Below are 14953 nucleotides of genomic sequence, written 5' to 3'. Positions count from 1 at the left end.
AGATTTGAAATTCATAACTTCAAATCAATGAAAACACGTCATGAAAAGATTTATACAAGGCTTTCCGCGCAGATATTATCTTAGCTTTTTCAAAAAGAATGTTGGTTTTCAACTACTATAATCATAAATAGAAGGAAGAAGATTTTATTGTCTCAATATTTTCCCTGGATCTCTGCTTATGGATTTAATTACGAAGACAAAATTTTGACTGCGAATGGAAGTATTGGATGGAGCCAACCGATGCCTTCATTCAATGTTCTCTCAAGCCCCTACATACCTTATCACCACCAAGGCCTTGTGACCACGGGAAAGAACCCATTAAAATCCTTATCAAGACCAATGTGGACGCTGCAGTACGCGAAAATTGTGATTGTTTTGGAGTCGGAAGGGATTCGTCTGGGACTATCTTGTTGCTCCTCATCTAGCTGAAACCCTTGCTGTGGTATTGGTTCTCGGTCCATGGATGGTGGAGTCAATCTTGGTCGAGACAGATGCTTCAACTGGGGTAGAAGCAAGAGCCAATCCTGCGATCCGGTCTCGGGAAGCAGTTGTTGTCCACAGAGGAAATTTGTCACCACCACCGAGAAGCTGCCGTTCTATATTGCGGTCGCCAAGCAATTTTTTTGTGGCACATGATTTGCCTTGCTAAGCGTTGAGGTCCGGAACAAGTGCCGAGTATTTGTACCATTTTCCTCTCTTTATATAATGCTGTAGACAAAGATATACGTTCTTGATTGTGTTTAATCTACGATATTGCCAAAAAAAAATGCTATAGTATAAATAGAATTCGTAGTTATAAGACTGATATTGCTGTTCAAAATAAATAAAGGGTAAACAAGATTATGCCAATTCTCTAGATAGATAATAAATCTACGCCGATGGCCCAACTGACACCTAGGATAAAGTTTAATACGAGGTTTCCAGTTCCAAACTCAATTATAACAAATCTTGGCCCTATCTAAAACCCAAAACCAATTAATTTATTATCTTAACATATTCAATAATGTATTACATGATTCAAAAATCAGGACACGGGTGATATCATACAAAGCACCATCTTTCTTCCTTATTGCAGCACGATTCTTCCGGGCGAAGTCTTTCTATCGGTGATCAAATTGTTATCCTGTATTATACCGTACAGTACAGCTAAGCGTTCGACTGAAACAAAAACTGTTCTGCTTTTAGCTTATTACATATCAACTCTGATCTTGCTCTCTCGTATGGAATGCAAAACCCTTGGGCGTATGACATTTTTATAGAAGTTTCTTGTTCTAAGAAACAAAGCCAAGGCGACGAGCGAACCCAAGAAAGCAACAGATGCCATGATGATGAATCCCAGCTTGAAACAGTGAGTTCCAAGGCACGTTTTTTCGAACAAGGAAACTTCTCTATCGTAGATATATCCCACTACTTTAACAGAGAGAATATAAGATCCAACAGGGCAAGCGATTGTGATAGTGTTGAATATTGTCCCTAGATGTGTTTTTCCGAATAAATCAGAGGCTATGGTTGGCATTAACGACCACTGTGACCCATAACAGATACCAACCAAAATGGAACCAATATATAATGCTCCCGGGAAACCGAAAGCAATCACAAGATAGCCAATGCTCATAGTTGCTAGCATAATAACCATGAATAATGGTCTCGGACAACCTTTGGCGTGTAAGAAATAGTCGGAAATGTAACCAGCTCCAAAGCGTCCAAGGAAATTCCAGATGCTCCATAAAGAAACCAAAGTGTTGATCTCTAAGCTAGTGTAACCGAGAGATTCCCCAATTTGGCTCATATTATTCACCGTAGACAATCCAGAACCCATAGCACATGCAGTTGTAAAGAACAAGAACCAAAAACTTATGGTTCCCATTGCTTGGAGAAGATTTAAGTCACCTCTTGATTCCGAACGGTTGTCATTTGTAACTTGGTCAATCCCATTGGATATCTCATGGTATTCTCCAAGATCTTGTCTCGTACTAGTTGTATGTTCATCGAGCAAGTCTCTTTCATCTTCTAATTGGTTGTGCTCAAGTAATGACTTTAACATCCGGTACGACTTTTCCCTTTGGGCTTTAATTGCGACAAAAATAGGGGACAGTAGCAGAACAATGAGAAAAACTAATGTAAAGACCCGAACAGATAAATTTAACTTGAGAATATTTTGGATTACTATTACTGCAGTCAGGTAGGCAGCTATCAGAACAGAAACTAAAGAGAATCCATTCAAATGATGCTTCTCATCCTCTTCGTTTGTTTTAAAAATTCGAACAAAACACATCAACAGAAGAGAGGTGATGGCGGGCAACAATGACAAGAGCAAGATATATGAACTGGGCTTGTTTTTGAAAGTCGTCTGATACACTTGAATTAGTATGGCCCCACTCAAACCAAGAAAGCCCTATCAAACAACAGAGATTAAAGAGACCGTCAATTCTTTACAATAAAAATACAAGTAAAGTAGGAACAATTAGCTAATGCTGCACAAAAACAATAAATTTCTTTTTTTTTTTTTAAGTAAAACAATAAATTTCTTAGAACAGTAAATTTGGGAGGGTGTCCTTGTGCAACCCTAGAATCACTGCACACGATTTTGGACGAATTCATATTAACGCATTTACTGCATAAACAATCCTTTTACAGCAAACTCATTAGTCTCAAAAATATAATTTGAAGTGCTCCAAGATCAGCGTCAGAAGGATATTGAAGTAAGCAGCACAATGTAGGAGCAACTAATGCTTCCAAGTTTTCTACATGCTAAATCCCATTACTTTTCAATGGTTTACTTCTTCAAAGATTCTAAAACAGCACAGAGTGATGCAATCAAGTTGTAAAATAATATCACTTTCAAGTTCCAGAAAATAATATAAAAAAGTAAACTCAATTTAAATCATAATTAGCCATAAGTAAATGAACCACCCCACAAAATCTCAATCACTCACTTCAACTCTCCAACCTCTAAATTCTACTTGAAATACGCAAAAATTCATCACATTTTACCTTCATAATCCCAACAATCGTCCCACTATAATTGGGAAAATTATGCACCCCAGTGACAACATTCGCCGTATTAAAGAAAGTGGCCGCATGCGCCGCCATCAGCATGTACAAGCACATCACAAAAACTGGCGGCCGCGGCAGCGTCCCAGTGACGGTCAACCACATAAGAAAATACCCAGCAAAGCTCTGAATGGCTCCCGCCAGGAGAACCACCCACGGCCCCAGTCTGCCAGCAGCGGAGGAGTAGAGGAGACCGGCCAGGGTGCCCACGTTAGCTCCCAGATCTTTGCACACAGAAATGGTGGCGAGGGTCGATTGGTCGTAGTCCTGAGAGGATTTGAGGACGGAGGAGTAGATGCTGAAGGTGTAGAGAGAGCCGGCGGTGCACTGGATCCATATTCCGGCGGCGGTGGCCACCCATTTGTTCTTGATCAGGGATTTTCTGCTCGGATTGTAGTCCAAATCCATTTTCCCTTTGTGTGTGTGTTGAATCAATGCATACAAATCATAAACCGAAGAAATAATAATTGTAAGGAGATCATTCCAGTAAACTCCAATATTATAATATTTATTTATTTATTTATACACAATGCTGATCCTGATACACACTTTTCATTTATTTATTTACTTTTTTAATTTTATACAACATATTTAAACACTTATTTTTTTTAATAACGTTTTACAAAATTTTGTTTTCATAATAGAAATAAACTGTTTTTTTTAAGCATAAGTACAGTCTTGATCTAAATTACGAATATATAAATAATTTTTCCAATAGAAGATCATATTTACATGTCCAATTGCTTTTCCACGGTTTGGAAATATTTTTATATATTTAATTAGATGTTTCACAGTTTGGAAACACTTTATATATTTAGTTAGATGATTTTTTTAGCAACAGCTAATGGGATAACACATTAATCTACAAATTGTGAATTGTGATAGTTAGGTAAATTATAGTAAGAAAAGTATGTGTTATAGGCGAATAAAACTCTTAACCATCTGTCAATAATTTACAAACTTCACCAACTCAAATATCTTTTGAGACTTAATTACATGCTTTTATTTGGAAAATCGAATGTGGTTAGAAAACATGTTTTAAGCACAAGTAACTAATTATGTATAATAAATATAATGTGATGTAATATCAAATATACGTTTTTAACTAAGAAATTTTGTTGGAATTTATGTGACTATATTCATTGATATGAAATAACAATAAATCTTATTTTAGACTACAAAATTATATTCCAAAAATATTTTAAACAATAATTTGTCCATATTGGTATACATATATAAGATTGATTATTGTTGTGAGGACTTTGATTCTAATCATCTAAGAAAAGTATAATCAAACAATCATTGATCATATAGCCAAAGATCTCAACAATTTTTTTTAAAGGCCTCGCTCGAGCGGACGGGAACCGCGCTCGAGCGAGCACTGCTCTGATAAAAAAAACCACAAGGGAGCTCGCTCGAGCGAGACCACATCTGCCTCAAAAAAATACTAAACAATATCACATGCGCTCGAGCGAGCAATGCTCTGAAAACAAAATATGGAATTTTTCTCATTCTCCAAAACAACAATCATGCAACATGAATAAATAACTCCAAACAACAAGATACTATATAAAAGTCTAAAGTTGAACATATATTCGATTCGATAGTACATGCAACGATTCTAGTTCATGAACTTCCAAGTACCAAAACTAATACATAACAAATTGGAATATACAACTTCGAATTCTAAAAAATCAAGTCCTCACTTCTATCATCTCAACCCATCTAGCCATGCATTTTCTGACTCGGTCTTGCACCACCTGTTTTCAAGCACACAAACAAATACAAGACAACAACCGGATAAACCGGTGAGAATAATATTCCCAATATAAGCAATCAACATGCTATATCAAATAATATATCAACTCATGATATACCCATCAAAAAGGCAATTCCAAGATAAACTAAATGAGACGCATGTCTTTAAAATAGGGATTATCATGCTCAGATAATCGAAAGGGGGTTCAGTTCTTCACTTCTTCTGTTGGGATCCTGAGGTAAGATATCACAACAACCACACCAACTCTCCCCTCGAGGTGGACGTTGTATATCTCAATCCTCTAGACTCCGGAGCGACTATAGAGAGCTGATCGGCCATTGTAGTAAATCTCCTACATGACACTCGACTATAATCCCCGAAACATCTAATTCTCAATGAAAATGAATCAATTTGGCTCAATATGAATGCATGTGAAATCATAATACATTCAATCAAATTCAAGTAAGTACATTAACATGCAAGTATGTGATTTGTTCGGAACACTGTAATCAAGTCGGATTCGAGTAACTCGTTTCATTCAAGTCTAAGTCGTCTTATAACTTCTCGATGCTTCACAATCTTCAAATCTGTAAAGCAACAAAATCTCATTTCAAAACTCATTCAACTCCCTAAATCAATAATAAGAAAATCGATACTATACCGACTTCGATCTTCAACTATCCAATTCTGCAACCTCGCAACTCAACGACCTTCAAACAAATATGTAAAAGAAATAATAAAGGTTCGAGATCAAGATCGACATTCAAACTCGACTAAACACGGCTCAAACCAATTCAAACCAATCGATAATCCAAAACTCAAACCGGCGGCATAACGACTATATTCTGATCAACCGAAAACACAAACAGCGGTATGATATCGAAACCAACTCAAATCAATACCAAATCATCAATATCAATTCAATACCAACAAATCACAAAAACTCCATCATCAAATATAAGCCTCAAAAATCATAACAATTTCGAACGACGTTATTTTTTCTGATCTGACTGAGAATAAACGATAAAAACTAGCTCAAAAGAATCATACTAAAAAGAATTGAATTCCAACGACATCCGAAATGAAATATATCCGATCGAAGAAAAACTTACGATAGAACGGAGTTTTCGATGCCGTGATCGCTAAAATATCTTTGGATTAAAATTCTGTCGGACGGATCGAGTAAAACCGGAAATCTCAAAGCTTGAAACTCACGTTGGAGCTCTTCAATGGAGGGGAGGCGTGTTGGAGGAAGAAGGAGAAGAGATAGTCAACCAAAAAATCTTGAAGATAATATATAAAACTCTAATTTTGCACTTTAGTTCTTGAAATTTTCGAAATTTGTAGAACAGTCCCTGATCAAAATCAAATCAGCCCTCAAATTCTGTAATCTCCGATTAACTCAAATAAACTCAATTAAGATAAATTTGGGGCGTTACAATTTTGTTTTGATAAAAATATGTACAATGTCACAAATTAAATGAGCCACTGAGAATATTTAACGCAACTTGAGAATTTAATGTTTAGAGTTTAGACTACAACCTGAATTAGTTAATGTTGTTCTACAAGTTGTGTTCGATGAATTAATGCTCCAACTTACAAATTATATTTGATATATTAATAAAATTTATAAAATAAATTATGGTATATATATGTTTAAGAGATATATCTCAAAGAAAAAATATCTACTATAATAACATTGGAAGATAAATTACAACGTTATCCGAACAATAATCACATGTTATAACAAAAGTCCTCCGAGTTAGTAATCTAGGTGAGTGAACGTAATATAAAGTTCGATTTTCTATTATTAATAATTTTTTTTAAGATGAATGCGTTGCACTTGACTTGTTTAATATGAAATTATCACGTTAAATAATATGATCTATCTAATATGCATCAAAAGATCACAAATATGAATTTCGATAACAAAAAATTGCAGTATATCTGTTTAACTGATATAAGCAAATGTGTGTTTTCATACATATTAGAAAATTGTTTGAGAAAAAATAAATTTTGAAAATGAATTTCTTATTTAATCATTATTTAATGAAGATTTTTAATAGAATAAAATAATTGTATAAGTAGTTAATGATATTAATTTAATAGAAATAAATTGATATAAGATTAGGAAAAATAAATAACATTAAATATAAAAACTAGATTATATTTTTTGAAATGGATGAAAAAAGAAATATTGTTTAATTAAATAAATGGATAATCGAGTAATAATTATTAAAAAAAAAAAACTGTAATAAGAAATACAAGAAAGTATGAATTGACTATCATTTTGACAGTGGCAAAGTCTTGCGGGAAAGTAGATTCATATGATTATAATAATTAAAAAATTTAAAAATTTGCCGATTCTCAGAGACCTAAAGAATCTGCTTTTTGCACCTCCTCCGCCACCAGCTGCCGGCCACCTTGCTCCGCCGCAGAAATGGCGATAGATTATTACAGCGTCCTTGAACTCAGCCGCAATGCCACCAACGACGAAGTGAAGAAAGCGTATCGCCGCTTGGCCATGATTTGGCACCCAGACAAACACCTCAACAAGCAAGAAGCTGAAGCTAAGTTCAAGCAGATTTCCGAGGCCTACAACGTCTTGAGTGAACCAGAAAAGCGTCAGATCTACGATTCTTACGGCGATGGAGGGCTCAGACCGTGCCAATTCCCCCCTCCACCCCACGTAGCTCGCGTCGGATTTTCCTCCAAAGGTCAGCAGCATTCAAGTCCTCATTTTGTGTTTAGTCCGGGGTACATTGACGCTGTTAATGCGGAGATTTTCGGGGACAGCAGCTGCGGGAATGATAGTTGTAGTGGTAGTAGTAATGGGCATTTCAGGAGTCCGGCGGTGGATGGTGGTCTGAAGAACGGCGGTCCTAAACAGGAGGCGTGGTTTCTTGTGAATGCTACTGATGGTCCTGGGTATAACCCGTTTCCTTTTTTGTTTCATTCCTCAGATTTTGAAAAGCTTGTTCTGCTAATGCTCTTTTGGCTATTACCGCCGGCATGAGTTTTGGTCTGAAGGCGCCGCCTGCGGCTTTCGAATTTTGGTTTTTTGGGACATGTTTAAGATGGTTTATGGAGAGATCTTTTTCTTTGGTTTTTAAATTTAATTGAAGAATGCATATAAACTAATATTGGAAGTGACAACTAACATGTCTAGGTGATTTTTTATTACTCGGACTAATTTCAAATGTTTAAATGTTTTTAGCATGTCACTGTTGAAATATTTATTGGTGTTTTATATGTAGGATGGCATCAAGCTCCGGACCCATGGACACTAGTGTCCTATATTTACAGCATAGTCATATATCTAGTGCTGTTTTGAAAAATAACCTGGACTCGGTTCTTAGAGTACGTCGCTCGGATAATCTTATTTGGGACTTGTATGATCGGGGTATACATCCTCGTGTATGTTCACGTCTGCAACACATGGGGTTTTTTGGCATCCTCCAGTGTGGTAATCATATTTTCAACAACCACCTAATAACAGCTTTAGTTGAAAGGTGGCGGCGCGAAACACACACGTTTCATCTTCGTGTTGGTGAAGCAACGATAACTTTACAAGATGTTTCACTGATTTGGGGCCTGAACGTTGATGGTCTTCCTGTGACTGGTACTGATGATTGTCATAAGGTCAATGAATGGCAGCAGTACTGTTTTGAGTGGTTGGGTTTTGTGCCACTCATAACACAATTCAAAGGCGCCCACTTGTTGATGACCGCTTTGCACGACCACTGCATAAAAACACTTGTCGACGATGATAGCACGGAGTTACAAGTCTCCCAGTACAGTCGATGTGTTGCCTTAATGATCATCGGGGGATGCATGCTGCCAGATTCTGAAGGAAGTTCGGTAAAATTGCTTTATTTACAACTTCTTCAGAACATCGATCAAGTCCATGAATATAGCTGGGGGAGCGCTGTATTAGCTTTTCTATATCGCGAGTTATGCAATGCTTCAATTATAGGAAAGGATCAGATAGCTGGCCCTCTTTATCTCTTACAGGTTTATTTATACTAATTAAATATGCCTATATATTCTCATTTTTGGGCACATGTTATTTTACTAAATTGATGTATTCTTATAGGTTTGGGCATGGTCTAGGATCACCTCCATCAGTCCTGACCGATGGGGAAACTGTTCAAGTATGCCCGAACATGTGGATGATGTCAATGGTCTTCCAATTCCTCCATATGGTGCTCGGTAGTAACTATTAATCAGTTTGTGAACATAGTAATATTAGAGTGCTAATGGTAATATTGAAAATGGATCGTACTTGTAGGTGGAAACGGGTATTCACTCGTACTCATGCACCTAACCACTCGGTGCGTATAATACGAGATGTACTTGACAAGATGGAAGATGACCAGGTATAATTTTTTCAAGTAAGATAATCCGATGTTTTTTACATTGCTAACCTTTTCTGTTTCTTAAATGTAAAATATAGTTTAAGTGGACCGTGTATGACGTACAATCACATGGCGAGCATGTCAATGGCCTTTGGAGATCTACATGCCCGCTTATTTGTTTTGATATTGTCGAAATGCATCGTCCTGATCGGGTACTTCGGCAATTTGGAATGAGACAAAGCATTCCTCATGTGGCTCTTGATGGCGATCAGTTGCATGATCTGTCTCGAAGAGGGCGCCGAAACCAAAATTGGGCTAATTTTCATCGACAGATAATTAGGGCATGGGAGAATCGGTATAATCTAGTCATGGAGAGTTCGTTTCATCACGGAGTTAGACCAACGGAAAAAGATTATATGGGATGGTATGAACGCATCACTCGTCGGTTCATATCTCCTAGTGACCTCTCAGATGTTGAATACGGTTATCGTCCTGGTGATGCACATTTTAGGAGTTTTGTGGTGAGGGTTTTTTCTTAAAAAATTCGACAATTGCGAAAGAGCAAGTAAATAATTGTAAATAAACATGCTATTCTTAATATTTGTATTTTCAGAAGGACCAAGCATTGATATTAATGAATATGTTCCAAGGGCTTTCTCTAGCCGATCAACCATACGGAGCACTAGAGGCAGCGGTAATCGAGAGCATCCGCATTGGCAGAGTTCTTTATCAAATGGCAAACAGAATGCCAAATCAACTTCAAGAACAGCAACAGCAACAAAGCAATCCAGATATGCACCCTGAGGATTCAAGACGCAAGCGCCAACGAGGATAGTTTGAATAGTTCCTAAACAATTTCTGAAAACCAACATGGGGATGATGAATTTCATGATATGGCTGGAATATCACATGATCACCTTTCAATGCGATCACGTGGAGTTGACATGGTTGAACCTAGTAGATCTAAGCAGGTTCAAGGATAACCTGCATTAGTCCAATATGATTGGAATAACTTGTCAATATTATTGAAGAAGTGGTTGGTAATAAAGTACTTCTGGACCCTCCCTATATTCCAAGGTAATGAGTGTACTGGTCTAATAAAGTTCAGCACCCACTAGTTTTTGTTTCCAATGACGCAATTTACTGGCTGATTTAGCTTATACTGGTCTAAAGATGGAGTATATCCATTGATTTGTGCTTATTAGTTCTTCTTTCATCAGTTAAGTTTCTGTAGATGATTTTTTTTAATCTCTTGTTCAGTTTGGTTGATTTGCTGATTTAGTCAAATAATTTCACAAACAGTGAAATTTTCTGAAATTCATCAGTTCATACTGAAAGGAAATGAACGCTTTCAAAGCGCAAGTATGTACGGGAATTTAGTATTTGTAATGTGGGTATTTACCTATTTATTTGCTCTCTCTCATTTCCACTCTACAAGTTAGATTTAATTTATGTCGTTTGTATACTCCCTCAGAAACTACTCAAAGAGTCTAAGCCAACCACTCCTGTGTCTGTTCCGTCTGCAACTGTGTTAAAGGGTGTGGCTAAATTATGTTCTGTAACTATCTCTTCCTTCCTGTTTTAGCCATTGTAAGAGGAACTATTCTTTTAAGAGAGAACAACGGCCATAGGCTTCTGAAAGTATGAAAAGCCTAGTTGAGCGGATGCTGGAACCAGACACCGAAAGCATTTGACTGTGCGGCCAATGCTTGGTAAGTCGTATAATATTTCCCTGTAACTGAGTCTTGAGAAGCTTTAATAATATTTCAGATGCAGATTCTCGAAAAGCTCCGATAAATTGAGAGTGGTATTGTGCAGGTGTCTCTTTTTGTTTAACATTTGTTGCATTCGATCAGTTTGCTACGGAATGATGATGGGCAGCATTCTAAGAAGGGATGTATGACCTTGTTATGCAAGTTCTATGACAAGAGGTCGGGAATACTAATATAGATTCAGAAGACCGTTAAACAGTGGTTGGTGGAATTAGCGTCGCATCTCTCTGTACATGGTTGGAGTCTCGGAGAATCCTTTATCTCGTCACACTAGACGAGTTTATAACCCTCAGATGCGTGCCTTTGTGATTGGATTCGAGTTTAGCTACATGATTCCACTTCCTGGAACACGAAGATTGCGAAAACGGCAAGATTCGATGAAAGAAGTGTATGATCATGAAAGGTTTTGTTGGTAAGTAGCATTCGACTCTTTGGCATTTTGATCACGGAGGAATGAGATTTGCAGATGAATTTATTTGGTGCGATGAATTTATTTTGGGGAATAATGTTAACTATTTATTTACGAGGATAAAGTTGAGAGTTTGAATTTTTTACAAATAAAACATACTAAAAAGTTTTCGACTTTTTAACAAGTATCTGACCTGTGGCACTTGCACAACTTTTTAAACATAATTGATTCCTGAGAGTCTCTGTGATGACTATATTAGAACGAAAATTTATAATTGGCTGCAAATTAAAATGCTCATAGGGGGGAAAAAAAAAAGAAAAGATAATTTTGGTATAATTTTAAGAGGGATGATTTTTAAGGGGTACAACGGTCGGTTTGGTTCGGTTTTATATCATTATGGTTCGATTTTTGGTTTACTGACTTTATAAATGTCTAATTCGATAATCAAACTATTTAATTACGATCTGGTTTTGTGGTCGGTTTTTGTAGTTTTAAAAACAAATTCAATTGATTAATTATCTATCGTTCTACTAGATTTAAATTGATAATTTAGATTTAGGTTTATATAATTTTTCATTAAATTTGTACGAGTTTATAATTATTAAATTTGATAATTGAATTGTCTTAATTAAGCTTAAATGTTTTTACTAGAATTAAGTTATTTAAAAGTTATTTGTATAGCTTTTTAAATTGAGTTATACATTAAATTTATTTTAAAGTGTATATAAATATTTTTTAATAAACTTTTTAGTAAATTTATAATTAGTTATACAAATTTAATGAATAATATATATATAAATAATTATAAAATAATAGTTTATATTTGAATTATTAAAATTATATTCACTTACTAATAATATAATTTAAATATAAAAAAACATTTATTTTATTAACGTAAGGTATAAAAAGGTTGGTTTGGTGTTGAAGTATATAGAAACATAATCAATAATAATTCTTGTTTTAAGTTATAAAACCAAAATATGATATCCGGATTATGGTCATGTTTGGTTTTCGGTTTCTTTGGTTTAGATAGTGTCTACGTTTTTTTTTGTTTGTCTCAAATATATAGTAATATACCATATTTAGTAATATTTGTTTACATTTATTTTTACTAATATACCTATATTAATTACACCTTGAAAATTATGCAATCATTTTTTAATACATTAAATAGGGATAAAATAGGAAGTTTATATAAAATTTGTTTTCCCAATAAATTTTTCTTAATCTGTGTGAAAAATAAAACAAGACAATGTAATCGGGGACGGAGGGAGTATTATTTATTATACCAGTTGGAAGGTTAAATTTAAGTTTTTAACGCTATCACAGGGTATTGTATTTAATGCCACATGTTAAAACATTTAATTATATACATGTGTGTGTGTAAACATAAATGGATAATTATTTGCATTATTAATAAAGTACTGCGTTACAAGCACGAATTTAGAGACATTTTTTTAAGACTAATTTAGAGACATTTTTAATGAGAAATAAATGTAGCAAGAAAGCAGAGTATGGACTGGACTGGACTGGACTGCGACCAAACATAGTCCACTTGCTGTAACATATTGGTCCCACTAAATTTAATAAACGCTTTTCATTTCCTTCCCGAGAATAATATAATAATAAGAAGTAAATGAACTACTTAATTTGATAAAATTGTTATTTTTGGTAACTTTACTATATAATCTTTATAGAGTTCGATCCTGGCGGCTCAGGATGAACGTTGGCGGCATGCTTAACACATGCAAGTCGGACGGGAAGTGTTGTTTCCAGTTGCGATCGAATGTTGAATCAAAAGTTATTTCATGTAATTCAAATTGTTTTAGTAACTTATATATGCATCACAAAAAACTTATTCCCACACTATTTTTCGATGAATTTTTTATACGATTCAACTAATGAAAAATTATCGTTTTTATTTTAAAAATATTACTTTTTATTTGAAATATAAAGCGATCCTGTGCTATCGTTAAAAGTGGGCAAAAGATTGATTGGTTTTGTTACGGCTTTTGGTACGGATGTACTTAGTGTTAAAAGTGGGCAAAGGGACAAAGTTCATGTGCACCTATTTATTTTTGGGAAGATGATTTGATTGTGACTCCTCTTTGCCAGATATATTTGTCTGCATTTTTCCTTATCTATCCCACATGCACCATGTCCCATGTACCTGCTGTTTTTTTTTTGCATGCTCCTATTTTTTTTTGTAAATAAAAAATATATATATATATTTATAAATTTGTGGTCTCATATTCTTTTTTTAAGAATACAAGTACAATCATGATCTAGATTATAAATATATGAAGTAATTGCCCGCAACAAACAAGACTTTAGAGACGTGACTTGAGCAAACATGCTTATCTCGAGAAGAATAATTACAAAAAAAACTTCTAAATCTACCTAGATAAATTAAAAAAACTAGTAAACTACCCGCAACTAACGAGAATCGAACCTGAGACCAACATTAGTTATTGGGCTAAAACCTCACATTCTTGCTATAGTTAGGGTAAAAATCTCTCAAAAAACATTATCGATATGTAAACATTTGGTTATAAGAGCACGGTATAGTGCTTCAGTCGATGAATTTTATATTTTGGATTTCGACTTAGTCACTAGAAAGAAATTAATGTCATACCAACAACTCATTTTAAATTTAACTTCTCAATAAAATCAACCCACTCTTCCCCATTATCCCCTTGTTTTTCCTCCTACAACTATATATATATATATATATATATATATATATATATATTATATGATATAATTTTTTTTATTTTTTGTATCTATCATTTTGTTTAAAAATTTCATGTATATATAATATGAATTTTACTTTAACTTATCTACGCAAATATTTTTTGGAGTTTTCCGGTATATTTGCATATTATGTCATGGATATATAACGCATGTGCAGAATGAATAATATATATCATAATTTTTCGGCTTTTATTTAAAGAATGTAACTGAATTGAATTGAATTTTATTTTATTACATTAGTAACACAATAATTGAAAGGAAAATATTATTTACACTCCAAAATATATTAATTACACTCCATTTCACCTATTTATTTTATAAATTGACATTTATATCCCTACATGTTCTTCCTAATTTTGTAAAGCCAATTGATCTATTTAAATTTTACATACTTTCTTATTTATTAGATATATTAGCATGAATATAAAATACAACTTTCATATATAATATATACTTAAAAGTTAATTATTTTTTAATAAAATTATTTTACGACATAAAAAATATCATATTAATATAATATATAAACTTTATTTTAAAAAATGTTATTTTAAAATAACTTTAAAAATTATGTCACTGAATATTTTAATTATAAAACTAATTTTATGCTTTTTTTAAAAGGATATTATATGCAAAAGTATATAGTTATATTCTATTAGTTTTTTTTTTATTATTTTTGATTCAGTGAAATATCAGTTAGGATCATGATACTATATTTTTATAATTTTTTTAATTTTGTTGTGATTTTGTAATATTGTCCTCAAGTGTGTATGATATAATTACATCGTTATGTATATTACTTGATTTGACTATCAATGAAATGAAATTAGGTGAATTACTTCGAAGAAAT

General features: G+C 34.1%; 2 protein-coding genes across 6 annotated transcripts; one reads left to right on the top strand and one right to left on the bottom strand.

Annotated features, from left to right (window-relative positions):
- Positions 1 to 959: 959 nt before the first annotated feature.
- Positions 960 to 3520, bottom strand: LOC140882707 (protein NUCLEAR FUSION DEFECTIVE 4-like). The gene is made up of 2 exons (XM_073288862.1): positions 2995 to 3520; positions 960 to 2395 (listed from the first exon to the last, which is right to left on the bottom strand). The coding sequence occupies exons 1-2, from the start codon at positions 3460 to 3462 to the stop codon at positions 1190 to 1192; spliced, it is 1674 nt and encodes a 557-aa protein (XP_073144963.1). The 5' UTR covers positions 3463 to 3520; the 3' UTR covers positions 960 to 1189.
- Positions 3521 to 7161: 3641 nt separating this feature from the next.
- LOC140877076 (serine/threonine-protein phosphatase 7 long form homolog) lies at positions 7162 to 11414 on the top strand. Of its 5 annotated transcripts, none has more exons than XM_073280568.1 (8): positions 7162 to 7741; positions 8071 to 8827; positions 8910 to 9025; positions 9105 to 9192; positions 9270 to 9692; positions 9785 to 10248; positions 10757 to 10883; positions 11028 to 11414. In XM_073280568.1, the coding sequence occupies exons 1-6, from the start codon at positions 7254 to 7256 to the stop codon at positions 10004 to 10006; spliced, it is 2094 nt and encodes a 697-aa protein (XP_073136669.1). In that variant the 5' UTR covers positions 7162 to 7253; the 3' UTR covers positions 10007 to 10248; positions 10757 to 10883; positions 11028 to 11414. The 5 variants fall into 5 exon arrangements, with proteins under 5 accessions (XP_073136669.1, XP_073136665.1, XP_073136668.1 ...); XM_073280564.1 differs by having other exon boundaries at positions 10990 to 11414; XM_073280567.1 differs by having other exon boundaries at positions 10646 to 10883; positions 10990 to 11414.
- Positions 11415 to 14953: the final 3539 nt, after the last annotated feature.

The sequence above is a fragment of the Henckelia pumila genome, chromosome 2 (assembly GCF_033568475.1).
Source record: "Henckelia pumila isolate YLH828 chromosome 2, ASM3356847v2, whole genome shotgun sequence".
Taxonomy (NCBI): domain Eukaryota; kingdom Viridiplantae; phylum Streptophyta; class Magnoliopsida; order Lamiales; family Gesneriaceae; genus Henckelia; species Henckelia pumila.
Note: the sequence above shows the minus strand (reverse complement) of the source record. Positions and strands in the feature narration are given on the sequence as shown.

Bases quoted from the DNA above. Each gene is read 5' to 3' on its own strand.
- LOC140882707 (XM_073288862.1), bottom strand. From the start codon at position 3,462: ATGGATTTGGACTACAATCCGAGCAGAAAATCCCTGATCAAGAACAAA. The intron at 2,396-2,994 runs GTAAAATGTGAT...GTTGTTTGATAG, and splicing joins CGATTGTTGGGATTATGAAG to GGCTTTCTTGGTTTGAGTGG.
- LOC140877076 (XM_073280568.1), top strand. From the start codon at position 7,254: ATGGCGATAGATTATTACAGCGTCCTTGAACTCAGCCGCAATGCCACC. The intron at 8,828-8,909 runs GTTTATTTATAC...GTATTCTTATAG, and splicing joins GCCCTCTTTATCTCTTACAG to GTTTGGGCATGGTCTAGGAT. The intron at 9,026-9,104 runs GTAGTAACTATT...TCGTACTTGTAG, and splicing joins ATTCCTCCATATGGTGCTCG to GTGGAAACGGGTATTCACTC.